A 25,251-nucleotide genomic window follows, 5' to 3' on the forward strand; every position below is an offset into this window, starting at 1 on the left:
GCGCGAATGCTGCCATCTATCCACGGTTTCTGGTTAGGGTAGGTTTTAATAGTCACAGTGGGTACAACATCTCCTATACACTTCCTGATAAACTCAGTCACCGTATCAGTATATACGTCAACATTATTCTCTGAAGCTACCCGGAACATATCCCAGTCCGCGTGATCAAAACAATCTTGAAGCGTGGATTCCGATTGGTCAGACCAGCGTTGAATAGTCCTTAGCATGGGTACTTCCTGTTTGAGTTTCTGCCTATAGGAAGGGAGAAGGAAAGTGGAGTCGTGGTCAGATTTGCCAAAAGGAGGGTGGGGAGGGCCTTGTATGCATCCCGGAAGTTGGAGTAGCAGTGGTCGAGTGTTTTAGCAGCGCGAGTACTACAGTCGATGTGTTGATAGAACATCGGTAGCCTTTTCCTCAAATTTGCTTTGTTAAATCCCCAGCTACAATAAATGCAGCCTCGGGATACAGTTTAAGTCGGAAGTTTACATACACCTTAGCCAAATACATTTAAACTCAGTTTTTCACAATTCCTGACATTTAATCCTAGTAAAAACTCCCTGTCTTAGGTCAGTTAGGATCACCACTTTATTTTAAGAATGTGAAATGTCAGAATAATAATAGAGTGATTTATTTCAGCTTTTATTTCTTTCATCACATTCCCAGTGGGTCAGAAGTTTACATACACTCAATTAGTATTTGGTAGCATTGCCTTTAAATTGTCTAACTTGGGTCAAACGTTCTGGGTAGCCTTCCACAAGCTTCCCACAATAAGTTGGGTGAATTATGGCCCATTCCTCCTGACAGAGCTGGTGTAACTGAGTCAGGTTTGTAGGCCTCCTTGCTCGCACACGCTTGCTCGCACAAGTATGCTTGGGGTCATTGTCCATTTGGAAGACCCATTTGCGACCAAGCTTTAACTTCCTGACTGATGTCTTGAGATGTTGCTTCAATATATCCACATAATTTTCCTTCCTCATGATGCCATCTATTTTGTGAAGTGCACCAGTCCCTCCTGCAGCAAAGCACCCCCACAGCATGATGCTGCCACCCCCGTGCTTCACAGTTGGGATGGTGTTCTTCGGCTTGCAAGCAACCCCCATTTTCCTCCAAACATAACGATGGTCATAATGGCCAAACAGTTCTATTTTTGTTTCATCAGACCAGAGGACATTTATCCAAAAACCACGATCTTTGTCCCCATGTGCAGTTGCAAACCATAGTCTGGCTTTTTTATGGCGGTTTTGGAGTAGTGGCTTCTTCCTTGCTGAGCGGCCTTTCAGGTTATTTCGATATAGGACTCGTTTTACTGTGGATATAGATACTTTTGTACCTGTTTCCTCCAGCATCTTCACAAGGTCCTTTGCTGTTGTTCTGGGATTGATTTGCACTTTTCACACCAAAGTACATTAATCTCTAGGAGACAGAACGCGTCTCCTTCCTGAGCGGTATGATGGCTGTGTGGTCCCATGGTGTTTATACTTGCGTACTATTGTTTGTACAGATGAACATGGTACCTTCAGGCGTTTGGAAATTGCTCCCAAGGATGAACCAGACTTGTGGAGGTCTAAAAAAAAAAATTCTGAGGTTTTGGCTGATTTCTTTTCATTTTCCCATGATGTCAAGCAAAGAGGCACTGAGTTTGGTAGGCCTTGAAATACATCCACAGGTACACCTCCAATTGACTCAAATAATGTCAATTAGCCTATCAGAAGCTTCTAAAGCCATGACATCATTTTCTGGAATTTTCCAAGATGTTTAAAGGCACAGTCAACTTAGTGTATGTAAACTTCAGACCCACTGGTATTGTGATACAGTGAATTATAAGTGAAATAATCTGTCTGTAAACAATTGTTGGAAAAATTACTTGTGTCATGCACAAAGTAGATGTCCTAACCGACTTGCCAAAACTATAGTTTGTTAACAAGAAATTTGTGGAGTGGTTGAAAAACAAGTTTTAATGACTCCAACCTAAGTGTATGTAAACTTCCGACTTCAACTGTATGTGGTGTCCAGTTTGCATAAAGTCCAGTGAAGTTCTTTGAGGGCCGTCGTGGTATCGGCTTGAGGGGGGATAGACACGGCCATGACTATAACCGAAGAAAATTATCTTGGGAAATAATACGGTCTGCATTTGATTGTGAGGTATTCTAGGTCGGGTGAACAAAAATACTTGAGTTCCTGTATGTTATCACAATTACACCATGAGTCGTTAATCATAAAACATACACCTCCGCCCTTCTGCTTCCCGGAGAGATATTTATTCCTGTCTGTGCGATGAACTGAGAACCCAACTGGCTGGACCGACTCGGACAGTATATCCCGAGAGAGCCATGTTTCCTTGAAACAGAGTATGTTACAATCCCTGATGACTCTCTGGAAAGAAACCCTCGCCCTGCGCTCGTCAACTTTATTATCCAGAGACTGAACATTAGCGAGTAATATACTCTGAAGCGGTGGGTGTTGTGCACGCCTCCTGAGTCGGACTAGAAGACCGCGCTGAGTACCTCTCCTCCGGCATTGTTTTGGGTCGGCCTCTGGAATCAGTTCAATTGCCCTGGGGGGTGCGAACAAAGGATCCGCTTCGGGAAAGTCGTATTCCTGGTCGTAATGCTGTTAGTGCAGTTGAGTTACCGCCACTCTGATATCCAAAAGTTCTTCCTGGCTGTATGTAATAACACAACATTTTTTGGGGGCTAATAACATAAGAAATAATACATAAAAAAAACAAAATACTGCAAAGTTTCCTAAGAGCTAGAAGCAAGGCAGCCATTTTCTGTTACCTGCATACATATGCATGTTTTGGATTATTTTTCCAATATTTCTATTCAGTATATTTGTATTCTTATTTTCACTCTGTAATTTAGGCCATTATTGTGGAGTCACTACAATGTTGTTGATCCATCCTCAGTTTTCTCCCATCACTGCCATTGAACTCTGTAGCCGTTTTAAAATCACCAATGGCCTCATGGTGACATCCCTAAGCAGTTTCCTTCCTGCAGCTCAGTTCAGAAGGATGACTGCATCTTTGATGTCTGTGTATGCTTAAAGATATATTCAATGTCTGATTTGTTATTGTTACCAATCACTGCCCTTCTTTAAGAGGCTTTCGAAAAGCTCCCTGGTCTTTGAAGTTGAATCTGTGCTTAAAATTAATACTTGAATGAGGGACCTTACAGATGTATGTATGGAGGACAGAGGAAGGAGTAGTCCATATAATTTATGTGATTTGTTATGCCAAATGTTACTTCTGCACTAATTTAGGCTTGCCTAAACAAATACTTATGCAACAACTATTTTAGTTATAGAATTTTTATTAATTTGTAAAAATGTGTAAAATTTTATTTTCACTTTTACATTACAACATTTACAATTAAAATCTATTTCAATTCCACTTTGTAACGCAACAAAATTGGAAAAAGTTCAAAGGGTTGTAGACTTTCTATAGGCACTGTATTTAACTGATAAATGTGACCGACCGGCTCGATTCGGTCTTATGTAGCAAAATTTAAATTATGTTTTTTTACATTGGATAAAAGTGGAGACTCAGAGGTAGAAAATGGTCTGTCATACACTACAGTTGAGGAACAATGGGGAAGTAATTCTGCTTTGAAAGTTGATAAACTTATAACCCCATTTTTGAGAAAATGGCTCTTGAAAGTTTTGGTACACATACTGGAGAGCTCTTCTTTGTTTACACCCATTCAGCATCATTCACACCCTCTTAAGCCTTAGCCCCACCCATCTCTTTAAGGATTCACATGTGAGGCCATGTGCTAAACAGAGTGAGTACGGTAGTATACTAAACAAACAAAGATTTCAACACTAAAGGCTGGTTTATACTACGTCTATTGACATGTCTGTAGATAGTTGTCGCAGTGACATCATGAACATTCTATTGTCGTCTGACATCAAACTTGTCATTGTCGTTATGAAAAAGTATAAACACAAAAATGACAGGCTGCATTACATCAGCATTCTGGTCGTCCAAAATAGAGTAAATGGTGTATTTTAACGCCAATAAACCCATCCGTTTAAAAATGAATTTAGTATATGTCAATCTAGCAAACCAGGCAACTAAAAGCAACTTTCTAAACAATGTTTTGGTTTGTTTCTAGCTTGTTAGCTGGCTAGCTAGTTCAAATAATGACCATATCATATAGCTGACAATGTCTTAACTTTAGCTCATTTATATTAATTATTACAGGAAAATAAACTCACAACAGTCATTATTTACAAGTTAATGGCGAGCTAATTATAGAAAATAACTTACGTTTGTGATTGTGACTAAATAAAAGCAGGGCATTCTACGGGAGAATTTTAGAACTTGGACACGGTTTCGTTAGCCTAACGTTATGTCCTAATTTGACTTTTGTGCAGGTCATGTTGTTCTTCGCATTACCATCTCTGGTAAACACACACTATATCAAATCAAAGTTTATTTGTCACATGCACAGGATACAGAAAGTGTAAACGGTACAGTGAAATGATATATGAGTCTTTTGTTTAGACATGTAGCTAGCTAGCTAAACAATGAACCACACTCCCAACTCATAACGTTAATACCGTGCATGAATCTGCAGGTAGCTAACCAACTAGGTTCAATGTTAGCTAGCTAGCTAACATTTGGCTATAACTAGCAATGCAAATGATTCTGCGAAATGAATAATATTACTACACAGATCATACACGTAACGTTAGCTAGCGAGCCAACCAGCTTACGTTAGCTAGCTAACAGTACGCTATAACTTGCAATGAAAACAACTTTAAAATTTTTTGAAATGTATAATATCTGAAAATGTAGCTAGCTAGACTCTTACATGGATGAACGCTTCTCCCTCTCTGTCTCGGATGCCATGGTTGCCCTTAGTTTGAAGATGTAATCCGGAGACAGGTGTTCTATACAAAAGCCTTCTGTGTGTTCTCTTTTCGACTCCCTCTGCATATTTGCAATCAAACTGCATAATTTTTGTCCATCTCCTTAGCTATCATACTCTGCTTCCACCGGGCATTCTACTGATTTAAAAACTCGGCCCTCCAGAAAGTGGAGAGTAACACTTTTGCAGTTCTTCATGATATATTTGAGAGAAAAAAACAGCTTTAGAAAGGATTACCTACATACACTGAGCAGCTCATGTTATAGACAGAAGTGTGATACATGGCCGACAAATCCGAACTAATCTCTCGGCATTTCCAGCCTATCCATTATCTCAGCCAATCATGGCTAGCTGTAGGTTCCTGTCTTTTTCTGAAGCTAAACCAACTAGGTTCGTAATTTAACAATTTTATTCCTATTTAAGATGGCATACAAGTTTGTTATTAAAGCACATGAAAGTTCACATGTTCCAGAAGGCATTTCTGCCAAAAAATTAATTTTGTAAAAAATTTATGTTTACCTTAAAATGCCTCTCCTGTGAAGTAGTTTCCTGAAATGAGTCACAAATGATCATCGCATTCCCAGTGGTCTTTGTGTCTTCTAGTTAAAAACCCTTGCCCAATTTCAAGGGTTAAAGCACCTGCAGTTAGATCACTACCAAGCCACTGACTTGGGAGAACCACCCAATGAGTGGTACAATAAGTGCCTCTGTGCGACAGACATTATCACCCCATAACAACCTCTGGCTGGGTTTATTTTGGCCTGCTGGGCAGCACGGCACAGTGAGCACTTGTTGCTGTAGAACACATCTGTTTAAAAGGAGCAGATATACCGTTACACCGACCAGGCACTTCCTGTTGTTCCACTTAGCTCACATCAACTCCAGATGAGGCCTTTAGCTACACACATGCACAATACACATGCAACACATACATAGACACAGAGATAACTGCATTGCCCTAACCTGACGTTATTGGACAAGCGATGAAACGCAGACACACACACATACACACAGTGTAAAAATAAGCTTCGGCAGACAGAGATACGTGCATGGTCGTGACCTGACGTACTGTATTGGGACTGGTAAAAACACACCGTCTCAGTGCTTAGGTAGCCCCATCTCTCACAACCAGCCCAGCCTCTTGTTTCCTCCAGACAAGCCTGGTTTATCTCCTCTCACATGGCAGCTTATGGACTGACCAGTGGGAAGAGGAAGGGGTGGGATGGGAGGAAGAGGAAAGAGCTGGTTGTGTCAGAGTGTGTGTCCATATGGTATGTGTTTATGTGTGTGTCTGTGCTATGGATTGGACAATAGAGACAATTCAGAGGGGTGCATGCGTGCGCACGTGTCTGTTTGTGCGCGTGTATGCATGCGTATGTGTGCTCGCTCGCACCTGTGTGTGTGTGGTGCACACCTGCACAGTTGATTTACAGTGCAACTGGCAGCTGTTGTGAGTAACTGTCCCTGGTGCAGCTGAACCCATTTGTAAGCCACTGTGTTTGATGAATAGTTCTGTTCCCAGTGTTAATGTATTTCATATAGCAGGTATTACCTATACTTTTGATCTTATGGAAAACACAACAGAATTGATTTACTATGCTAATTTAACCTACTTTTCTTGGTTGCATTCCATAAATCATTGGACTTTTCCAGTTGCAGAGGGTGATTAGACATAATTTCAGTGCTAACCTGTTTGTGATACCATAGTATAACTTTGTCCAAAACACATTTTCTGGCATTCTTCAACGGTCCTTATTAAATATAAGTCATTAAACTCAATGTACCAATGAAAGGAGGAAATTAAGGACAAGCATACAATGGATTCCTCTGTGCTTTTCCTCTAAACACATTACCATGTACTAATACAGCAATGGAAGTTAGGGAACACTCATGAATGTTAGTTAAAATGAGATAAACACTTCATAATGGGTTTATATTAAAACCGGTAAAACAACAGGAATGTTCTCATACAGGAACCGAAACCAGTTTTGCTTTCAATGACCTTTAACCTTGAGAGATTACTGATGTGACCCCAAAATGTTTTAGCTTTTACTTATTCACATAAACAGTTTTTGAAAATGGTTGAGAAGAAGGGTATTTCCGATCTGCATCGTCATCACAGATCACACACACATCACTCTCCAATGTGGTTTGTTTATGTGCAATCCCCTCGTGGGCAGTTAGATGAAAAATTACCTCTCATCCCGTTGTCTTTGATACATACTGACACATACGGCCCAGTGCTCTGAGATGTCCATATTTAGCCTGCTCTCAAACATACATCAACATTCTCTCTTAACCTGATGTTTCTAGGGTGGAGGCCAGCCTTCCACCCACCCATCTGTCATCCACTTTCTCTCTTCCCATTGTAGGAAGGGCTTATAACCAATGCGGCTATTGCAGGAAATCTCCACAGGCTCTCCTGAGACTCTGTGTGTGTGTGACACACTGCATTCTTATTTGAACGGCCCCCGGGTCTTAGAGGTCTGAGACAGACAGGGACTGCAGCAGTTACACAGTCACGTAACAATGTTCCGTGACAAGAAGAGTTCTACACACACACACACACACACTGTGGCGGCAGGTAGCCTAGTGGTTTTGCCGGTAACTGAAAAGTCGCTAGTTTGAATCCCAGAGGCGACGAGGTGAAAAATATGTCTGTGCCCTTGAGCAAGGCACTTAACCTTAATTGCTCCAGCGTCACCGTTGATAATGGCAGACATTGGCCGTGACCCGACTCTCCGAGGGTCACATGTTTTATAAGCGCACAACAAATTACACACACCTCTCCATTTGGTGGAATTTAATTAGTGTGAATGGGAACATAGCAATATTGCACGTCCCTAACAGTGGGAACCTGTTTGTGTTCCAGACAGCCATTACACATGGTGACACTTCCCATTAATGAAAAGTAATGGCTGTTTACATTCGCTTCATATAGAATCCACTGGTACTGATCTCAACATGTGGGTCATTCCACCAATCCGGTGCCTTCTGAGAAGTGTAACTTCGTCATTTAAAAAAAATATTTCCCCAAATTTGTACATTTTGTTGCAAAGAGCAAGAACAATTTCATGACATGTTTTCAGATCTCGAGGTTAAATACAAAAATGACTATAGTAACAGGGTTGACGATTTAATCTTAAATCAGACATAAATCCCCTTGTAACAGGGGAATGGAAGCTTGTTGTGTGCAACAGGGAGTGGCAATTTAATGCAAGCTTCACAAAAAAATGTCAATTGTTAAAACATTTCTAGTCTGTATCTATGGGAATTCCGGGAAGCCTGGGGAAGTTCCATGGCAGAAATCGGCTAAAGAGGGGTCGGAACCCGGTGTAAATTAGTGATGCCTCCAATACATCAAACCATTCAAATGCCTTGCTTGGGTAGAGCTCCAAAGGTGCTCACCAGATTAGTGCCGTAGGAGCAACAGTGCGTGAGGACAAATAAATTCAACAAAACATTTTAGAACGTTTGTGGCACGCTGTTTTTCACAGCATTTCTCTGTTATTTTGAGATGAGCTAAAGCTGCAGCAAGAGGGGAGAAATGGTCTACAATGCTGGCCATATCAATATTTTTAATTTTGACATTTCTGCAGTGTTATTTGGCTGTAAAGGCTAGCATGAGGGACAAGAAGTACATAGCCACAATGAGGTTTGTTTTGAGAAAAGTCAACTAACCTTGTAAGCTAACTAAGTATAACTAACTAACTAGCTAGCTACTAGCTAGATCACTTTCTCTCACGATTATAAAGCCAACAAAATGTTAATAAAAACAGCATATTATTGGCTGTGTTGGCCCAGTCGCTAGCTTATCCAGGGTCAGTGATACATAGAGCTATGGGAACAACTGCAATAATTTTGCAAGCAACATTGCTAAAATGAATAAAATAAAATAATTCAAAAAAATGTTTCCTGTAATGCTCATCTCCTGTAACCTAATTGGCATCTCCTTATTTTCATTCTGTACCTAAATTACAAGTGTTGGATTTACACTAAACAATTGTACATGTCAGCACATAAAAGGCATGTACAAAATCTGGTATATGGTTTGCCTCATATACATTGTCTACTGGTATCATTTTAAATTTAAGAACATATCTCAACATGTAAACAATGTGTGAGTTTAGCTGCTTCAGATGACCGATGCCCAGAAGGCCAGTAATGCCATCATACTGTAGGCCTATGGCTGCATTGTCGATGCATGACATATGATAAGCTGCAAAATGGATTCACATAGCTGATATACTGAGAGAGAGTGACAATCAAATAAAACAGATTGGAGATCTTACAACTAGACAAAAAGGAAATGTTCATTTGAGAGTACAACACAGAAACACAGACACCGAGACAGGATTGTGATATGTGATTAATCAACATTGACACTAGTTCATTTTGAATTATAGTTTAACAATTAAAACAAGTTTAAACACTACACTGTGGCAGGTAGGCTAGCGGTTAAGAGGGTTGTGCCAGAAACTCAAAGGTTGCGTGTTCGAATCCCTGAGCCGACTAGGTGAAAAATCTGTCGATGTGCCCTTGAGCAAGGTACTTAACCCTTTTTGCTCTTGTAAGTCGCTCTGGATAAGAGCGTCTGCTAAATGACTAAAATGTAAAGAATCAACACTTCATGACTTCAAAATGTACAAATTAGCTAACTCGTATGTAAAGATTAGTCTAAAAAACAATAGATAATTGAGTAGTAACAAGTAGGCTATTATTACTAAAGCACCATTTCAGTTAAACAAAAAAAACTCCATACCAGCAGTGGCCAACCTTGCTTCACTGATCCCTGATAAACTGGGTGAGTAGACTCCAACCCATCAATAGCACACTTGATTATCAACTCATTAGATTTGATAAGTTGAATCAGGTGTGTTATTGCTGGATTTAAACAGAACCCGGCACACCCAGCAGACCTCCAGCAGGGTTGGCCTGATCCAATTGTAATAGGTTTATACACTGTGTGATGTTTGACTGTATTTTTTGTATACAACATTTGCTAACATACAGTGCATTCGGAAAGTATTCAGACAGACAGTGTCACCAGCAAAACACCCCCACACCATAACACCTCCTCCTCCATGCTTTACGGTGGGAACTACACATGCAGAGATCATACGTTCACCCACACCGCGTCTCACAAAGACACGGTGGTTGGAACCAAAAATCTCCAATTTGGCCTCCAGACCAAATGACACATTTCCACCGGTCTAATGTCCATTGCTCGTGTTTCTTGGCCCAAGCAGGTCTCTTCTTCTTATTGGTGTCCTTTAGTAGTGGTTTCTTTGCAGCAATTCGACCATGAAGGCCTGATTCACACAGTCCCCTCTGAACAGTTGCTGTTGATGTGTCTGTGACTTGAACTCTGTGAAGCATTTATTTGGGCTGCAATTTCTGAGGCTGATAACTCTAATTAACTTATCCTCTGCAGCAGAGGTAAATCTGGGTCTTCCATTCCTGTGGTGGTCCTCATGAGAGCCTTTTTCGTCATAGCTCTTCATGGTTTTTGCGACTGCACTTGAAGAAACGTTCAAAGTTCTTGAAATGTTCCGTATTGACTGACCTTCATGTCTTAAAGTAATGATGGACTGTTGTTTCTCTTTGCTTATTTGAGCTGTTCTTGCCATAATATGGACTTGGTCTTTTACCAAATAGGGCTATCTTCTGTATACCCCCCCTAACTTGTCACAACACAACTGATTGGCTCAAACGCATTAAGAAAGAAAGAAATACCACAAATTAACTTTTAAGAAGGCACACCTGTTAATTGAAATGAATTCCAGGTGACTACCTCATGAAGCTGGTTGAGAGAATGCCAAGAGTGTGCAAAGCTGTCATCAAGGCAATGGGTGGCTATTTGAAGAATCTCAAATATTAAATATATTTTTATTTGTTTAACACGTTTATGGTTACTACATGATTCCATATGTGTTATTTCATAGTTTTGATGTCTTCACTATTATTCCACAATGTAAAACATTTTAAAAATAAAGAAAAACCCTTGAATAAATAGGTGTGTCCAAACTTTTGACTGGTAGTGTAAGTATTCAGACCCTTTACTCAGTACTTTGTTGAAACACCTTTGGCAGCGATTACAGCCTCAAGTCTTCTTGGGTATGACGCTACAAGCTTGGCACACCTGTATTTGGGGAGTTTCTCCCATTCTTCACTGCAGATCCTGTCAAGCTCTGTCAGGTTGGATGGGGAGCATAGCTGCACACCTATTTTCAGACATCTCCAGAGATGTTTATCGGGTTCAAGTCCGGGCTCTGGCTGGGCCACTCAAGGACATTCAGAAACTTGTCCCGAAGCCACTCCTGAGTTGTCTTGGCTGTGTGCTTAGGGTCGTTGTCCTGTTGGAAGGTGAACCTTCGCCCCAGTCTGAGGGTCTGAGCGCTCTGGAGCAGGTTTTCATCAAGGATCTCTCTGTACTTTGCTCCGTTCATCTTTTCCTCGATCTTGACTAGTCTCCCAGTCCCTGCCGATGAAAAACATCCCCGCAGCATGATGCTGCCACCACCATGCTTCACCGTAGGGATGGTGCCAGGTTTTCTCCAGACGTGATGCTTGGCATTCAGGCCAAAGAGTTCCATCTTGGTTTCATCAGACCAGAGAATCTAGTTTCCTATGGTCTGAGAGTCTTTAGGTGCCTTTTGGCAAACTCCAAGCGGGCTGTCATGTGCCTTTTACTGAGGAGTGGCTTCCGTCTGGCCACTCTACCATAAAGGCCTGATTGGTGGAGTGCTGCAGAGATGGTTGTCCTTCTGGAAGTTTCTCCCATCTCCACAGAGAAACTCTGGAGCTCTGTCAGAGTGATCATCGGGTCACCTCCCTGACCAAGGCTCTTCTCCCCCGATTGCTCAGTTTGGCCAGCGGCCAGGTCTAGGAAGAGTCTTGGTGGTTCCAAATTTCTTCTATTTAAGAATGATGGAGGCCACTGTGTTTTTGGGACCTTCAATGCTGCAGAAATGTTTCGGTACCCTTCCCCAGATCTATGCCTTGACACAATCCTGTCTCTGAGTTCTACAGACAATTCCTTCGTCCTCATGGCTTGATGTTTCCTCTGACATGCACTGTCAACTGTGGGACCTTATATAGACAGGTGTGTGCCTTTCCAAATCATGTCCAATCAATTCAATTTAACACAGGTGGACTCCAATCAAGTTGTAGAAAAATCTCAATGATGATCACTGGAAACAGGATGCACCTGAGCTCAATTTCAAGTCTCATAGCAAAGGGTCTGAATACTTATGTAAATAAGGTATTTCTGTTTTATTTTTAATACATTTGCAAAAAATTCTAAATACCTGTTTTCACTTTCTCATTATGTGGTATTGTGTGTAGATTGAGGGGAAAAAATGTATTTAATCTATTTTAGATTAAGGCTGTAACGTTAAAAAAAAGTCAAGGGGTCTGAATACTTTCCGAATGCATTGTAGGTAGGCCTACACATATAACTCATGGCATATAGGATATAACCTTAATCTTTTGGAACATCCATTGGGACCTCTCTCTTCATCTGCAACAGGCTTTCATAGCTTTCCATATCTGAGGACAGAACAAAAATCACAATGAAACAGGCTTTATTATACTCAAATTAGACAGCACTGAATATTATGTTGCTATTATTTCCCCTCTAGGGACTGGAACTGGATAATATTTTAATAATTTCCTCCCATAAAATGACCTGCCCTATCCAGTAGTCTACACTAACTCTCACTTTACTGACAGCTGGAAATGCAATTTCACCCTCTTCCATGGCTGTTATCTACAAATGCATTTGGAGACTGTTTTTAATTTACAATGATTACATCAAGATAGCTAGCTAATAGGAAGTTAGCTAGCTGATGACATTTAATTCACTTAGCTAAACAGTGTGTAAAGTTAGCTAGCAGCTCAGTTTAGTTAGCTTACAAAGTGGCCAACTGTAACCAGCCAGCTAGCTGGCTAATAATACATAGTTTACATGTTAAAAATGTATTTACTTACTTAAATAGGTTCTCCCACTGCCTCTGTTTTTTGGGTCCTTACAAAAACAAAATAATGGGTAATCTTCACGATATTGTCGGTGGTAGCAAAGCGCAGCCATGTGGATGAATGGAGACAAGGAAAAATTTGTGTTTGTCACCAGAGTGGTTTAGAACGTGTTGTGACTTTACCAGCGTAATCCAATTTCAATAAATATAAACCACACTTGGTAACTTCAAAACTAGCACTTAAAACTAGCATAGGCAACAACTACCCGGACGGAAAACAGTGATGAACATAACACACAGCACCCCTTCTACGGGCGTGTAGGGGAGGGTTCTTGAAACCCGTTTTTGCAATACAATATACTCCAGACCTCCAAGGGAGGCGTGACAATGACGTGATTTTGGAGGCAAGGCAACGCGAGACTAATCTATGGGTAATAATAGAGTTGACGGGTTATGCTCGATCCACTCAGTTTTCCACCACAAAACACCAGAAATGGCCAAAAAGAGTAGAACCAGCTCACCTGCTTTTACATTATGATTTGACTATTAGATGTTAAATGTTTATTTTGAAAAATATATCAAAAGGAATAGAATCACCATATTAAAATGATAGTTTAGTTCACGTAACAGGGTTGACCTTAAAATAAGGGACGGACGTAAATTAATCACTAATCACATTAAATTAATAATCTTCAGAAATGACTGTCAAAGCAACACAATAATAAGGGCTTTACAATGATGGTGAAAACTTTGGGGTTAAGTGGGTTAAAATATTCCTAGAATCACAGAGGATGCACAAGGGACAAGACAAAATGCTGAATTTTGGCACTTTAGCAAGTCTTTATTCATATTAAAATTCTGATTTATTGAATTCTCCATGTGGTCTATATTAAAAGGTACTTCATTTAATATAACAGGCTTTTAAATATTGGTACACAATTTCTACTGAAAATATCAAAGGTACTCAAAAGGCAGTCTTTTTTTTAAATGGAATAACCCATATAGCATATCTTTATGTTGGCCAGTGTTGTAATATTACAGACATCAGATAGCAGATATGTTTTGTATCAGATTAGATTGTGATGTCTTTGGGAAGACAGGTTGACTGTGAATATAGGAGTCGTATTTCAATCCATCATCTCGTACTGTAAACATGACTGCCTACCCCCCGTCAGCCTACCACTATTCATAAACTCACCTAACAATACTAACTTTGCTCTCTTCAACATCAATGAACAACAAAGCCCCCTTGCTCCATGAACTTATATCTGACAACAAGCTAGACTTCCTCCTCCTAACTGAAACTTGACAACAACCTGGTGATTTATTTTCTCTTAACCAAGCTACTCCCGCTGGTTATGGCTACCTGTGTCACCCCTGCTCCACCGGCCGTGGTGGCGGCCTCGCTGTACTGTACAACTCTAAAATCAAAATAACTGAACTGTCTCTCTCCTCATTTGAATACATTGCTTACAAATGATCTTGCTCCATGACCATTATACATGTGTACCATCCTCCTAAAGCTAATCAATCATTTCTGTTTGAACTATCTAAACTACTCACCATTGCTGTCCCACTCCCCCCCCCCCCCACTTGCTTGGCGATATGAATATTCACGTGGACTTATCAAACTAAAAACTTGCCTCTGATTTCATTGCTGTTCTGAACTGTTTCAATATTACCCAACATGTCAATTTTCCCACTCACATCAAGGGACACATACTTGACCTCGTCTGCTCTGTTGGCCTCAAGCTAACTCATATTTCCCCCTCCCTGTTCCCACTGTCTGACCACAAGATCCTTAATTTCTCGCTTACCTCATACTCAAAACATTGACAAATGCCTCATCTCCTTCCGCAACATCAAAGCTGTTGACCCCCTCCAACTCTCATCTGCTCTGCCTTGCCCCTTGACCACACCCCCAACTCACCTGATGAACTAGCTGCCCAATTCAGTACTGCTCCATCTGTCTCCCTCAACTCTCTGGCCCCCCTCCAAACTAAACCTGGTCTCCTCCTCCTCCCCCTGGTTTACCCATGAGCTCCGTGCCCTGAAGCAAGCTGGCCGCCGCCTGGAGTGCCTGAGCGGGAAGTCTGGCCTCACTGTCCACGCTGAAGCGCTGCCAGGTCCACCTACTTCTCAAACTACTTCAGCCCTGTGACGACACCTTCTCTACTCCCTCCACTCAACTGAAACGCCTTCCTTCAGTTTTTCAAGGACAAGATCACCAAAATAAACTCATTACTGACTGATCAATCTCCCTCAGCCGCCAATCCCCCTGTCAACCTCCCAACCGTCACACATGAAACCCGGCTCTCTGAATTTGCCCCCTTTGACTCTCCCGAAATCTCAAAACTTTTCAAAACTACAACTTGCTCCATGGATCCTCTCCCCACTGTTCTCATCAAAGCCTGCCTGCCTGCCTGCTTTCAGTCCATATGTCAAACACATTGTCAAACTCACCCTCGCCCACGGAACTGTCCCCTCCAACTACAAAACAGATGCAGTCAACTCCATCTTAAAAAAGCCAGGACTGGACACCACCATCCTCAATAACCTCCGCCCCATTTCCCACCTCCCCTTCCTTGCCAAGACTCTGGAACCTACAGTTGCCTCCCAATTACAAACCCACCTGCTAATCAACAACCTGTTTGAGCCTCTCCAGTCTGGTTTCCGCCCCCTCCACAGTACTGAAACTGCACTTCTCAAAGTTATCAATGACCTCCTCACCTCTGCTGATGCTGGTGCCCTCAACATCCTGATACCCCTTGACCTGAGTGCTGCTTTTGACACAGTGAGCCATCAGATCCTCCTCATCAGGCTGGAGGGCCTGGGTGTTGAGGGCACTGCACTCTCCTAGCTACAATCATACCTCACAAACCGGACCCACTACATCTCCCTCAATGGCCACACCTCAGACTCAGCTGCGGTTATACAGGGTGTCCCCCAGGGCTCTGTGCTGGGTCCCTTACTCTTCATCATCTACATCATCCCTCTTGGTCAGATCCTCTGTCACTTCAACCTTAACTTCCACTGCTATGCCGATGACACCCAGATATACCTCAGCACCAAATCCCTCCTCAACCCCCCTCTGACCCACATTGAACCCTGCCTCTCTGCAATAAAAACAAAACTTCCTTAAGCTCAACAGTGATAAAACAGAACTCCTCCTCCACCCTCACCAAAGCTGGCAACCTCACCCTCACCACTGACGACACCACTGTCTCTCCCTCCCTCCATGCACGCAACCTTGGCGTCATCCTGGACACCACATAAGACAGACTGTCAACACCTCATTCTTCCATCTCCGCAACATTGCCAAAGTCAGGTCCTCCTTCTCCTGTCCTGCCGCTGAAACCCTCATACATGCATTCATCTCCTCCCGTATTGACTACTGCATCTCACTACTCTCCGGCATCAACTCAAGTTCCCTCCATAAGCTCCAAATGGTTCAAAACTCTGCAGCTGACTCCTCACTTCTGTATTGTCCATCCGAGTACAGAGTGCACCATCTACAACCCTTAATCTTTCCATTCCAGAAGTGTCCAGACCAGCAGCAGAAAAGAACACTGTGCAGCCCAATAAAAGAGGGGAAAAACAACACCTCCTCTATGTTCTAATACTAAAGGGCAACTAACTGCAGCCTTGTCATCTGCTAGATGAGTCTATATCCCAATAAATCACCAGGGTGTAACCGGTACTCTGGCTACCACTGCACCACGTTTGAAGTGGCTCCTGGCTTGCAGTGGGTCCCGGCTGGAGCTGCCAGTCCTCCAGGGCTCAGTCAGTCTCAGTCCCTTATGGTTAGGACTAAGGGGCCACACTGCCCGGCACATCGCCCGCCCAGTTCTCTTCCTTCTACCCAGCTCCCAGCTCTCCTCACCTGGGCTAGGAGGGCTTTCCCCTCTCTCAGCGCTCTGCTGCACACACATACATACAGACACTTATAGACGCACACATACGGATGCTTGTAGACACAGAACCACACAGAACCACACACAAACACACACAGCCTCTCGCCTGTAGACACTGTGTACAAGGGGCACATGGATGAAAGGGGTTCTGTCTGTTTACAGTGTGCTCTGGCCACAATGCGTGCAGCGGCCTGATACTGCTCTGGGGACACGACACATGCATCCTGCTGGCAGAGTGTTCCCTCCGTTCTCTCCCTGAGCCTGTGAGACACACTTTCCTCTGTTTGTTTTGGTTCTCATTTGGCGTGGCATTGGCACAACCCTCTCATGCAGAGGAAAGCATGACTGGTGGAGAGCCACATGCTTTGTGGAGATGGTTTCAAACAAAGCACGTGTTGTGAGTTGAAATGCTACGGTGGGAAAAGTTTGTTGAGTCAATTATCTATGTGGCCGTGCCATCTCCTGACATCCAGTGTCCACCCATAAGTTATGAAATAAGTACTAAATGTACTGAAATAATGACTAATATTTTTCTGTATTTTATGTAATAATATGGAGGAAGTCACATCTCATGATTTATGCCTATAGTACTGTATACACATATCAGTGGTCAATAGACCCCTTTAATCACTGTGCTCTAACATAAAAACTGCAGTGATTTCACCCCCTCACCATCATCTTCATCACACCTAGCTGCTCAAATAAGATGTCCAATACTGCTGTCTAGTGGCAAGAATAAAGTCAATCATGTTGAAAGGATTTACAGTGAATTTCCCATTTACTTGCATTGACTCAGTCTAGAATCCCTGCCTATACTGTCCATATTGTTGTTCTTCACTCTGATTGGTGTACATCTCCTGTGTCATCTAGGTGATGGACAGTTCCATGCCTCTGATTGGTGAGCACGTGGAGGAGGACAGGCAGTTGATCACTGATCTAGTGATCAATAAGATGTGCAGTGTGCTGCTCGGTATCAACACACCACAGCCCAGCGCTGTGAAGGTAAATCTCTCTCACCTCCTCTCCAGAGTGTAACACTGTTATGGATTTGAATTGATGATGTAGATTAGATCTCAAAAGTAATGAAGAATTGTTTCAAATAAGCCCTTGTATAGGGAGTATATCAAACCAACCATGCATCATGCACTATTACTGTCCATTTTCAATGCTTTTCATTTCACAGCCACAGACGACCCAGCCAAGAAGGGCCCAAGGTAAAGAGACCTCATCGACATCTTATCACCAGTTTGTTTGCTGTTGTGAAAATGAGTATTATGGTTGTGTTGAGAAATACATAGTAGTGCCTTGAGTCTCTGAGACGAAACATGTGTGTTGGCTCTGCAGGTGGGCATCGCTCTGGCTCTGGTTCTCCCTCCCAGTCAGCCCAGGGTTCTCCTCAGCGAGCCCGCTCAGCTAACACCTCTCCCAGCCAGGCCTTCCAGCCCGGACCCATCCCACCTCCCGCCGCCACTGGCCCCGGCTCCCAGAAACAACCTCCACAACTGAAGTAAGTAAATGCATCAAATGCCTCAAATCTCATCTCCATGGTCATAGCTGATGTTAACATGGGTGTGTAATACTAACAGAATAATATAATTAAGAAATTAGGCATGAGGGGGTGTGGTATATGGCCAATATACCTTGGCTGAGGGCTGTTCTTATGCATGACTCAACGCAGAGTGCCTGGATACAGCCCTTAGCCGTGGTATATTGGCCATATACCACAAACACCCAAGGTACCTTATTGCTATTATAAACTGGTTACCATTGTAATTAGAACAGTAAAAATAAATATGTTGTCATACCCGTGGTATATGAGCTGATGTACCACGGCTTTCAGCCAATCAGCATTCAGGGCTCAAACCACCCAGTTTATAATGTCATACTGTACCATTCAAGTTGACTGGTACTGTATATTGGCCATATACCACACCTTGGGCCTTATTGCTTAATTAGAATTGTAAAGAAATCTGTGCTAAAGTACAAGATCTCTAGTGTCACGAACCGGCTCGTAGCCCGTAACAAATAGGAAAACAACGTGGAGATAAGGAATAACAAAATATGTTTATTAACTAAAGCAAACTATATACAATTAACAATGCTGTGAGTGTAGTCAGTAATCAGTAGTGTGAGTGAGTGGATGCGTGCATAGGTGTGATATGAGGAGTGTTGAAAGGTGCCAAAGCAACAAAAAAAAACAATACAGCCACAAAAATGCCACAACCAAAATCCAACAGTGTGTCTGCATGGAGAGTCTCTCTACAATTAATGGGGGGAAAGGTGTATTTATCCCTGGGACACAACCGAGCCCGTTTCTCTGACGACCCTCCCGGCTCCGCCCACCGACATCCTGTTAAGGAAAACAAGAACAAAGAGAGAATTCGGCAGACAGAATGGGAGGGTCGTTACATCCCCCATAAAACCGGGGACCACCAAGGACCCCGGAACACCACACCAACCATACATGCATAAACACAAACAAAATACTGCCCTGGTTACCCCTATCCCACTGTCCCAGCCAACCTCGTCCTCCCCAGACCTCAGCAACCTTTGCGCACAGGAAGCAACTTTTAAGAGGAAAGAAGAAAACGAGAACAGAAAACAGGAGCAACAGAACACAAAATATACAAAATAAACAGTAGTCAGTCACGTGGACGACATGCATACAGTCGGGGACCACGTGTCTGAGAAAACGCGTGTCCACCGATCAATAGGACCAGATTCGTTCAGGACCAGGGCGCACGAGAGAGCGGCTCAGCAACAACATTATCAGTTCCCGTGATGTGCCGCACGTAGAGATGGAAGGCCTGTAAAAACAAACACCATCTCATTAGCCTCTGGTTGGGACACATCACAGACCTCAAGAAGGTGAGAGGGTTATGGTCGGTGTAGACCACAATAGGTACTACACCCGACCTACACCTCAAAGTGTTGTAGCGCCCATATGAGTGCTAGCGCTTCTTTTTCCGCCACAGAGTAGTTCAACTGATAACGATTAAATTTCTTGGAAAATAAACTAACAGGCCTCTCAACACCGGACACATCAGCTTGCAGCAGGACTGCACCTGCCCCCACGTGACTCGCATCCACCTGCAAGGTGAATGACAAGTCCATGCAAGGAGCAGCCAGCACCAGAGTTGAGGCAAGCAACCTCTTTGCATCCTCAAAAGCCTGTTGACAGAGAGGAGACAATATGTAAACCGCCTTAGCTTTCAGGGGAGAGACTACGGTAGAGAAGTTCCTACAGAAACTACGGGAATAACCAATCATTCCCAAGAAACGCATCAGTTCCTTTTTTAGTAGTTGGCGGTGGAAAAGCATCAATAGCTATCACTTTAGCCCAAACTTCACCCTGCCCAACCACCTTACCAAGGTACGTAACGGTCGCCTGAGCAAACTCGCACTTAGCCAGATTGATAGTGAGGCGACCCGCCGCCAGGCGTTCGAACAAGGTTTGAATACGGGACAGATGCTCCTCCCAAGTATCTGCATAAACCACTACATCATCCAGATAAACAGCGCACCCGACCAGACCGGAGACAACCCTAATCATAAGGCGCTGAAAAGTGGCAGGTGCGTTACGCAAGCAGAAATTCATAACCGAATACGAGTACAGACCAGAGGGTGTAATAAAGGAAGAGATTTCACATGCCCTACTGGTCAGTGGCACCTGCCAATAGCCCTTTAACAGTTCAAACTTGCTCACAAACTTAGCTGCTCCGACCTGATCAACGCAGTCATCCATCCGAGGACATTAATCTGGCTTAGTGACAGTTTACCTTACGGTAGTCCGTACAATATCTGTTTGTCCCATCCGGTTTACTGACCAAGATGCAGGGAGAAGCCCAGCTAGAGAAAGAAGGTTCTGCAATATCACTCTCCAGAATGTACCTTCTCAGCATCCAGACAACGCCATTTCTCTGAAGAAACTCTATAGAACCGCTGACGGATGGGGTCAGCATCCCCAATGTCAATGTTGTGTTCTATTAAGTTTGTATGAGTAGGTGTATCAGAAAACAAAACTGGAAAACTTAGAATCAGACCAACCAACGCGTCTCGCCTATCAATTTTTTTATCTACCCTGCAGTACGCAATCGTCGGGACCAGGGACATCCTCATCACCATGCACGGACCTAGCTTGACAAAAAGAAGAACCCAGCGACGTAACAGTACCGGCCAAAATAACAGGTTTACCGTCCTCTGCAGACTCACACTGTTCGGGCCCAGAGGAACGTGCATAATACGGTTTTAACAGATTTACATGGCACAGTTGGTGCGCTTTCCTCCATTCCAGAGTGGCAACTAGATAGAATTGGTCAGTGCACTGGTGCACAACTGTATATGGACCTTGAAACTTGGCGTGAAAAGGAGAACCAACAATTGGCAGCAGAGCAAGAACCTCGTCACGTGGACTAAAGTAACGAGGCTAAGCTCGCCGATCAAATATGGCTTTCATCCTCCCTTGTGAAGATGATAGCTTATCTTTAGCCATCTCATCAGCAGCGTACAGGCGTCGCCGGAAATCACATACATAAGATAACAGAGACTGAGGTGGCTCAGGAGACTTCCAGTCATCCTGGAGCACCGCTAGAAGTCCACGAACACTATGGACTGAAACCCGTGCTCTCCTGTGAAACCTTCCTGGCGGGTAACAGTAACCAAGGCAACCCCTCCTCCCAATCCTTATCCATCTCCGAACAATAAGCTCTCAACAAAGACTTGTGTTTAATGGAAACATTCCAGCACTCCTTGACTCTGCGCGTGATAGGCGCTAGCCAAATTATGTTTAATATGGAGCTGTTGGAGAACCTGACCAAACAGATTAGAGGTGAAATTAGAACCTTGATCACTGAATGACCTTAGGGATTCCAAACAGTGAGAAACTGAGTCAAAGCTTTTAGCACAGACTTAGTCGTGATTGACCGGACAGGATAGACAGCAGGAAACCTAGTGGTCTGACATCACAGTGAACAGGTAACTACTACCATTCTTAGAGCGAGGCAGAAGGCCAACAGTCAATAATCAGTACTCAAAATGTTGGCTGAGTACGGGAATAGGAAACAGCGGTACCGGCTTAATAGCTTGATTAGGTTTACTCGTTAAATTGACAGGTGTGACAGGTTTTGATGAACGCCGAAACATCCCTGTTTAACCTAGGCCAAAAGAAATGTCTCAATATGCGATTGTAGGTTGTCACGCCCAGATGTCCAGCAACATCGTTGTGGGAAGTTTTCAGCACCAACTCACGAAGCTTAACTGGTACCACAACCTGACTAATTGCCTCCCCCACAAAACTACTACCATGAGGCACCCATTTTCCTGGAGAAAATAGCCATGGGCGACATCTCACAACTGTTCCACAGGCACACTTTTGTCACGCAACTCTTCTAATGTGGGGTCAACCCGTTGCTCTTTGATTAGATCAGAGCGGGGCACAGATAACAGGGAAAATAGTGACAGATTTCTTTGTACTATCATAATTTGCCGACACAGTGACCAGGTCGCCACGGCTCATGGAACGCGTCACTGCGCACGCAGAGAACACCTCTGGGAAACTCTGCGCGCTCTCATCGGGAATCCCTACAAATGACGGCTTACAGGAAATGGAGACACGACAGGCCATACACGCGCACCAGCCAAGTTATTCCCAAGGATAACGTCGATACCCTCAATAGGCAACGAAGGACACAACCCTACAACTACCTCGCCTTTCACCAGTTCAGAATCCAACATCAGTTTATGCACTGGAACTGACAGTGTTCAAACAGATTCCCCTAATTAAAACACTATTCCATTAATCAGTCTCAGCAGAGAAGGGTAACACAGACTAACACAAATGTCTCAGAAGCACCTGTGTCCCTTAGGATCTTCATTGGCACTAGGTCATTATTTCCTAATATAGACACAAAACCGTCCTTAATGAAAACAAAATAATCTGGGTCAATTGGGACTTTCACATGCACCTGGGCATGAAACGGAGTGACAGGAGTGAACTGATGTGAGACAGGCGCTTCTAACGCCGTAGGCCTAGGTTTAACGTTAGCGCGAGTACTGAATTTACCCTTAGCCCTGAGAACAGGACATTCATTTTCCCAATGACCTGAACCCTGACAGTAGTGACACACTTGACCAAAGTCAGCTTTACCACGGGAGCCAGGCTTAATCCTAGACGATTGAAGCTCTGCCTGTGAACCGGAGTATCTCGGTGGGCGAGACCCAAATCTTTCCGAACGTCCCCACTCACTCTGAATACGGGGATCTGCAAAGCCAGTTTTGTGAGTCAAAACATACTTGTCCGCCAAAACCGCAGCTTCAGAGACAGCCTTCACTTTTCGTACGTTAATGTACATGGCTATTCTATCAAGGATTGTGTCCTTAAATTGCTCTAGCATAATCAGATCACACAGCCCCTGGAAAGTTGTAACCACAGAGGCGGAACACCAGCGATTAAACTGTGAAGATAACTCTCGCGCAAACTCAATATGAGTCTCTTTGTCAGCCCTTTTTAAAGTTCTAAATCATTGGCGGTAAGCCTCAGGAACCAATTCGTAAATCTGTAACACAGCCATTTTAACCTTATCATAGCTGACACTGTCGGCTACACCAAGAGATGAATATGCTTCCTACGCTTTACCAGTCAACACACACTGCAACATTAAAGTGCGATCAGAGTCAGGCCAACTCCTAGCGTCAACAAAACCGCTCTTTTTGCAGCTTAACTTTAGCACCTTCCAAATCCTGTTTAAATTCCAATTCCTTTTCATACTTAACACGATCATGCTCAATCTTAACACGATCACGCTCGAGCTTAACACGATCATGCTCGAGCTTTAACACGATCATGCTCGAGCTTTAACACGATCATGCTCGAGCTTAACACGATCATGCTCGAACTTAACACGATCATGCTCACGATCAAGCTCGAGCTTAACACAATCATGCTCACGATCATGCTCCAGTTGTAACAGAAGCAGTTCTTTCTGCTGTTCAAAAGAAAGACTACTAAGGCTATGGAGTGGCCATTGTAGTGAAATGGGGAGACAGCTGGGGAGGTGGCGAGTCCTCGCCAGAGGCTGCCCCAGTGGTAACTTCCAGTATACCACTCCATCAGATTGGCCTTCAATATCAACATAATTTTATAGACGTTTATCACTAATTTCAACCCGGTAGTGTTCAGCGATCTTCAACAGCTGTTCTTTAGTACATAATTCTAACAGTTCCTCTTGTAATACCTTGCTAAAACCAAGTATAGAGTTTATTTGTTATAATTAATTGGTATTAATTTAAAAGGTGATCGAATAGCTCCTGATTTGTAATGTCGTTAATGCATTAATGTTTCAAAAATGTACAAGTGAATAGGTTGGTTTACTTTTAAGTTCAAGTTTCACACGTATCTTGTTAAAGTTTTGACCAATGAGGTAACTTGTTAAGTTGTGGCCAATGGGAGAGTGGACTGGTTACTGGGAAAGAAAAGAGAGGGAAAGGTTGAAAAAAGGGAGAGGAGAGACGTTAGTGGGGTTGGTGAAGGAAGGAAAAACGACGAAAGGAAACGATAAAGAGAGAACAAAACCATACCTACAGAGTTTTGAAGGGAAATCCTGATTTTAGTTCTATAAGAGAGTGATATTATTTCGTTAAGAAAGACCTAGTGGAGACTGAAGCTGCCGTCACATTGTGGAGACATTCGACATCCTAGAGGTTAGCCTAGCATCGTGCGAGACTTGGAGAGAATTGCTTGTGACGATCAACGAGTTTGGGTTTCCAACGGATGTCTGTTGCTGCTACGGAGTACTGGCTGCATTGATAGCTGTGTTCGCTGTGGATCTTGTGAGGACACCTGCACAGAACTACTAGCTATACTTTGCTGAGGTATTATCTACAAGTAGTGAGTAACTACAAATGTGGGGTGGACTTCAGGACTTTATGTATGTCGTAATTTTTTTTTTGTTCCAACGCGCGCCCAGGGTTTAAGCAAGCTTGCAAATAATTTGGACATGGGTTGTGGAAAATCATTGGGGTTTATTATTTGTATTTCTTTTGATGTGATACATTGAAAATGTGATTAATATAGATCTTGAACCTTATGTCTGTTGAATTGGTGGAGTCATTTACTGTTTCAGTTTAATTTAATGCATGGGAAAGCATATCCTTATAATAATAACCAAGTCTATAATCATTCTATCTGAAGTTAATACCCTATTTGTCATTCACCCTAGCAAGTTTACAATAGGGTTTCTTATTGGAGATGTCCTTCTCACCTAATATCCCATGCTGTTCAGATATTCTAAGTAAGGTAATATCGTGAGAGTCAAATTCGAGCCTGGTGAGAGAGTTACACTCTGATGCAATGCGAATTAACTTGTCTACATTAGACGCCATAGTCACAAATAACTATTAAAAATAATCTTACTCTTCCCCTCTGCTGAGCACACAAGACCACAACAAGAGAAGAGCCAATCACACTGGACACCACAGGAGAAAGTT

The 25,251-nt window shown here is 43.0% G+C and overlaps 1 protein-coding gene across 1 annotated transcript in view; it reads left to right on the forward strand.

Annotated features, from left to right (window-relative positions):
• Positions 1 to 25,251, forward strand: part of LOC311140028 (synapsin-3-like) — a gene marked incomplete at both ends in the record, with an annotated part of 38,784 nt that overhangs the window by 11,257 nt on the left and 2,276 nt on the right. Inside the window, 3 exons of the mRNA XM_084174998.1 lie at positions 17,638 to 17,769; positions 17,951 to 17,981; positions 18,112 to 18,274. Of these exons, the coding sequence (XP_084031124.1) occupies positions 17,638 to 17,769; positions 17,951 to 17,981; positions 18,112 to 18,274 (326 nt within the window). The remainder of the gene's footprint in view (positions 1 to 17,637; positions 17,770 to 17,950; positions 17,982 to 18,111; positions 18,275 to 25,251) is intronic.

The sequence above is a fragment of the Coregonus lavaretus genome (assembly GCF_964263955.1).
Source record: "Coregonus lavaretus genome assembly, chromosome: 13".
NCBI lineage: Eukaryota > Metazoa > Chordata > Actinopteri > Salmoniformes > Salmonidae > Coregonus > Coregonus lavaretus.